The sequence below is a fragment of the Bos grunniens genome, chromosome 3 (assembly GCF_055505025.1).
Source record: "Bos grunniens cultivar Pamir isolate PY7600 chromosome 3, Bosgru_T2T1.0, whole genome shotgun sequence".
In the NCBI taxonomy this organism is placed as follows: Eukaryota; Metazoa; Chordata; class Mammalia; order Artiodactyla; family Bovidae; genus Bos; species Bos grunniens.
Window position 1 is genome coordinate 30245853 of NC_141167.1, and position 6000 is coordinate 30251852.

The 6000-nt window shown below is 50.2% G+C and overlaps 1 protein-coding gene across 7 annotated transcripts in view; it reads right to left on the reverse strand.

Annotated features, from left to right (window-relative positions):
* USP24 (ubiquitin specific peptidase 24) overlaps nucleotides 1-3546 on the reverse strand; it is a 156578-nt gene extending 153032 nt beyond the window's left edge. For 4 of the 7 annotated variants that reach the window (XM_086390175.1, XM_086390173.1, XM_086390172.1 and 1 more), the window contains exon 1: nucleotides 2757-3222. In XM_086390175.1, coding sequence (XP_086246301.1) covers nucleotides 2757-3071 — 315 coding nt within the window. In that variant the 5' untranslated portion in view covers nucleotides 3072-3222. Of the gene's footprint in view, nucleotides 1-2756 lie in introns of all 7 variants that reach the window. The other 3 variants (XM_086390174.1, XM_086390171.1, XM_086390176.1) reach the window with 2 other exon arrangements.
* Nucleotides 3547-6000: the final 2454 nt, after the last annotated feature.

Genomic DNA, 6000 nt, shown 5'->3' on the forward strand with positions numbered 1-6000 from the left:
TAACGTGGATGTTAAAGTACCACCAAGCATTACAATTTATTTTGATTTTGCAATTCCAGGAAATTAAAAGGCGTGATAAAAGAAAAAAAAGTAAATTTTTTTCACAAAATGAGGATACGCTGAACTTTGAAGAACTATAAAAGCAGCTTCAGAAAAAGCAGTGGCTTTCTTCTTGATTTCAAAACTGGGTCAAAACTAATTGGAACAAGAAGAGTGATGGGGGCTTGCAAACAGAAGCTCATTTCTTAAAGCGATTTAAATACAGTTATTTAACAGACTGGTTCCAAATAGGAAAAGGAGTTCATCAAGACTGTATATTGTCACCCTGTTTATTTAACTTCTATGCAGAGTACATCATGAGAAACGCTGGACTGGAAGAAACACAAGCTGGAATCAAGATTGCCGGGAGAAATATCAATAACCTCAGATATGCAGATGACACCACCCTTATGGCAGAAAGTGAAGAGGAACTCAAAAGCCTCTTGATGAAAGTGAAAGTGGAGAGTGAAAAAGTTGGCTTAAAGCTCAACATTCAGAAAACGAAAATCATGGCATCCGGTACCACCACTTCATGGGAAATAGATGGGGAAACAGTGGAAACAGTGTCAGACTTTATTTTTCTGGGCTCCAAAATCACTGCAGATGGTGACTGCAGCCATGAAATTAAAAGACGCTTACTCCATGGAAGGAAAGTCGTGACCAACCTAGATAGCATATTCAAAAGCAGAGACATTACTTTGCCAACAAAGGTCCGTCTGGTCAAGGCTATGGTTTTTCCAGTGGTCATGTATGGATGTGAGAGTTGGACTGTGAAGAAAGCTGAGCGCCAAAGAATTGATGCTTTTGAACTGTGGTGTTGGAGAAGACTCTTGAGAGTCCTTTGGAGTGCAAGGAGATCCAACCAGTCCATTCTGAAGGAGATCAGCCCTGGGATTTCTTTGGAGAGAATGATGCTGAAGCTGAAACTCCAGTACTTTGGCCACCTGATGTGAAGAGTTGACTCATTGGAAAAGACTCTGATGCTGGGAGGGATTGGGGGCAAGAGGAGAAGGGGATGACAGAGGATGAGATGGCTGGATGGCATCACTGACTCGATGGATGTGAGTCTCAGTGAACTCCGGGAGTTGGTGATGGACAGGGAGGCCTGGAGTGCTGCAATTCGTGGGGTCGCAAAGAGTCGGACACAACTGAGCAACTGATCTGATCTGATTTAATTATATTGGACCTTTCCCCCAAAGTAGGAATAATTACAACCTTTACTTCCATACACTAGTCAATGATACAGCTGAGTTACCGGGTAACAGAGGGCAATCAATCAAGTGTGTGGAAGTCTGGAAACCAAAGAGATCTTGTGAAATCTAGTTTTTTGAAGTGCTATTTTCTTTCCCAAGCTACTTCAGCCCATGCTGCCAAAGCATATGACTAAAAAGACAGAATATTATTTATGAAAAAATCCTTTCAGGAGGCTTAGCTTCATTAAGAATTATCCAAATTCACATCTCTACTTAAAAACCCAAACCACTAGGGTAAGCCAACCTACTCTACTGGACCTTTGAAATGTACTATGCAGCAAATCGGACCAAAACCCCTATCATGAGCTGTCATTTTTCTGCAAAAGAATTATTCACCAACACTGTTGCTTCTGGTTGATACTTTTTTAAAAAAAAATGAGAGGTAAAGTCTGTTTTCTCCCTCGTGTTCTTTGCTCACATCTCAAACTAAACAGAAGGAATCATCTCCACCCAGACTTGAGATCTCTGATCAAAGCCATTCACCTAGAAGGCCCTTTCTCCTTAACAGACTTCTCCAGTCCCTTTATTTTCCACCCTGTCCCTGTCCCTCTGCAGAGCACTCTCATTGCTACAACCCCTTTCTCTGGTCTAGCTTTCCCTCATTTCTGACTTAATCAATGACCAGTACCCAGACTTGGTCCCAGCTTCATATTCCAACTACGGTCCCATCACTGCCGAGCCCTTCCTCAGCTCTGACTCCTGTCCTGGCCTCTTATCTCTAACCTTTCTCAGTCTAATCCCCATGGCTTTAATACCTGATTTTATCGATGACGCCCCAATCCACATCTCATATCAATTATTGTCATTCCTGGCCTCTGCCCAGTCCCTCTTCATTTTAGACCCCGACCAATCTCTTTTTTCTGGTCCTTGGCTAAAACCCAAATCCCATCGTAACCTCAAGTCTTCCTCTGACCCAGCAAAGGCCTTTCTTTACCCTGGCTGGCCCATCCCACTTTTTCTCTGACTCTGAACCTGGTGCCTTCCCCGACTCCTTCACTGAAACCCTGGGCCACGAAATCTCGGGTCCTTGCCTAGTCTACTAGTACCCCATTTCTGACTGCCTGATAACACGCGCCACCCCCCATCACACTCTCCAGGCCAATGTGTCATCTTCCCGCATCTCGGGGATGCCAGCTTTCGACCCTCCTCCCCATCCCCTTCCCGGACCTGCCCCGCTGGTGACCTCAGCTCAAGCCCGAGAGACCCCTCCCCACCCTGCCGCGCAGCCCTGCCCCGCATCCTCAATTCAGTTTCATCAGCCCTTACCCTATGGGCTCCACTCCCTACCTGACCGCAGTCCGTTGACCTCCGTCCTGACGAGCCCGGTGCTCCATTTGCCCTTTCTCCGTGCCTCCCCTGCTCCACACGCTCCCCGCACTTCAAGCCCAGTGGGGTGTGTCCCCTCCCCACGGAACTCCAGCCCGCTAGCCTCTCCCACGGGGGTCACGGGTCGCCCCTCCTCACCTCGGCGTCCACCACCTCGTGGTACGCGGGCGGGGGGTCGAACCCGCCGCCGCCTCCGGTGCTCCCGCCGCGGGAGGGGCCGTCGCCGCCGCCGCCGTCGCCCCGCGAGCCCCCGCCGGGCCCGGGGCTGGGGCCGCCACCGCTGTCCATCGGCTCGTAGCCGCCGTAGTCGAGGCCCGGCCGCTCGTTGGTGAGCAGCGCCACGGCTTCGTTGATGTCGTTCTTGGCCAGGCGCAGGGCCTTGCGGATGGTGGCGGGGTCCGAGAAGCCCATGCACAGCAGCGTGGTCATGTGCTGCTCCTCCTCCGATTCCATGGCTCCGGCCTCCGGGCCCCGCCGGCCGGCGAGCAGCGAAGCTGCGGGTCCGGGGCCTGGCGGGCCCAGCGGCGCTGCCTCTGCGCCGTCCCCGCGCCCGGGCGGGCCCTTGCGCTCCTGGGCTGCGCGCTCCGCGGCCGCCGGGCCAGGTTGGGCGCGGGCGTGAGCACCGCGAGCCGAGCTACGGCGCTGGGGCGCTCAGGAGTGGCGGCGGCCCGGCCCAGCCCTGCGCGCCGCCATGTTGGCCTCCTCCTCCGCCTCCGCCTCCTCCGGCCCGCGGGGCCGCGCCTCCGCTCCCGGAAGCCGCACGAGCCGCCGCCGGGCCCGCAGGTCACGGGTGAGGGTTGGGGGCTGATTTTTCTTTCTTTCGTTTTAAAAAAAAAAAACAGGCAACAGGGAGCGGCCGTGCCGCGCAGTGTCTAGGTCGAAAGGGCCGCCATGAGGCCCAGGCGGAGGTGATGGAGGGTTCGCCGCCGCCGCCCGCCCATTCCTCCGGCAACAGGTTCCCCCGGGATCGGGAGGGGCGGGAGTGAAGTACAGCTCGCGGCGCGGAACATCCCCGAGCCGGCGATCCTGCCCTGCGCTGACGGCTGTTCCCTCCGAACCTCCCCGGAGTCCCCGCCGGACTCCCGCTCCCGGACTCGCTCGCCCCGGCGCGGCCCGGAATGCACTCCATCCTAAACGCAGTGCGCTTGGCCGCTGCTGTAACCCACCCCGAAGCCGGTCTGACAGGGACTGCGGTCCTGAAGGAAGTCCTTCAGCCACGCTGCCTGAAGTACTCTTCAGCGCCCACTTAAATTCATGCCCCAAACCGGGCAAATCGACCCACTCGGGCTGGAATGCACCATACTCTTGACCTAAATCCTCCCAACTTTCGCTGAAATCACCCTTAACTGGTTTAAATGAATTCCCAGACTTCGTTGAATTTGCCTTCCATCCTTGACTGACCACCACCTACGTACCCCAGGATAACCTGAGTGGACTCTACCAAACACATGCCAGAGCCCCCTGAGATTCTGAAACATATTCTTACAATCCGAACTCTAAATCCCAGTGCTCTCTGTGAAAACCTCCCAAAACTCCAGACTGCATCACCCTCCTTCAGCCCTTGACTCATCCCAGCACCTTGGACCTCTGTTCCCCTCCTGATACCCACCCACCCACGTTTTACTGCACTGTAGCTCAGGATTCCGGCTATGTTTCTGCCTTTTGAGGGGGGACTGCGCCCCCTCTTTTCTATACCCGTTGCGGGAGGCGACCGCACCCCTGTTGATTTCCACCTTTGAGCATTCCCCTTCCCCTTCAGAGACTGCTTCCTTGCTTTCTCTTTCCACTTTTAGCATTATTACCCAGGGGGCATATCTTTAGGCCACTGACTTTACCATCTAAGCCCTGGTCCTTGCTATTTCCCCGCTTCGATTTCCTTTAATTCACGCTTCTAAGTTATTTCCCTACCCTCTACCAAGATCCTGATACTTTCCCCTTATCTCACTACATGCTGAATTAGTCCATCTCCTAATACGCTGACCCTGGTTTCTTCCTGAACTGTGAAGTCCATCATCTATCTAACCTTTGTCTTTCTATCAAATCCTTCCTGTTGCCAACCCAGGCACTCACTAAAATCCCCATTTACCCCAAATCTCAAATTAGGGGTGGTACCCAGAAATTTTCTCTGCATTCTATTAGTATCCTTTTCCCTGGACCATGAGCCTTACTTGCTGTCTACATTTTTAAACGCCAGCAAATTGATTTACAGGGTGAATTTGTCATTGTTAGTTAACATGTAAATGAAGTAACTGTGTTTCTTGTACTGGTTAGACTAGATTATTGACCAAAGACTAGGACTGATATGCAAAGGAAGTAAAGTTTTCTAAATGTGTTAATGAAAATAACAAAACTCCTCTCTTCCATTTCTGAGCAACAACAAAAAAGAACTTGCTAAGGAAGAATGCCTATAATTGGATCAGATCACAATCTGTATATTGAAATAAAATGTTATTAAGTGTTATCAACTTCCAGGGATTCAATGACATTTTAGATATTTATCTGTGGTATATGAAGAACAAAAGTAATCTGAATCAACCTAATCAATCTGTCATAGAGTACCTCCCAAAGGTATTTAATTTTTGCAACAAATATATACTTAGTATTTGTCAGGTGCTAGGAGAAGGCAATGGCACCCCACTCCAGTACTCTTGCCTGGAAAATCCCATGGATGGAGGAGCCTGGAAGGCTGCAGTCCATGGGGTCACTGAGGGTTGGACACAACTGAGGGACTTCACTTTCACTTTTATGCATTGGAGAAGGAAATGGCAACCCACTCCAGTGTTCTTGCCTGGAGAATCCCAGGGACGGGGGAGGCTGTTGAGCTGCCGTCTATGGCGTCGCACAGAGTTCGACATGACTGAAGCGACTTAGCAGCAGCAGCAGCAGGTATTGTTCTTGGCTTTAAACAGTAGATAAAATGTGATGATGGCAAGGAGATCATATTCAATTTTGCCCTATGTTTAAAGAGTTAAATCAATGACCAAATTAAGAAATTAGTTATAAAGGGAGAGAAAGTCGCAGGTGAAGAAAAAAATTGTTTGCCACTGAAATTCGAAATAGAACTCAAGAGGTAATGAGACAGAGCTGACCAATTCAGATGGCACATAAAAAGACTCATCAACAGTGGCAGGGTTATAGAACATGACAGAGGAAGCTGTGCTGAACTGAGAAGAGGAAGCAGAGAAAAAGTCTGTGATAAAAACTGGAAAGGAGCCACAGAAGGCTACGAGAAACAAGGAAGGCCATTTTTGAACCCGATTTTGGAGTGAGTGAAAAGCCAGAGTGTTATTTGAGGATGCTAGTAGTATAATCACACTTTTTTTGCATGTAAGAAAGCAAGTAAAAACGTTAAACTCTGTTGAATTAGGATAGGAGGAGAGGG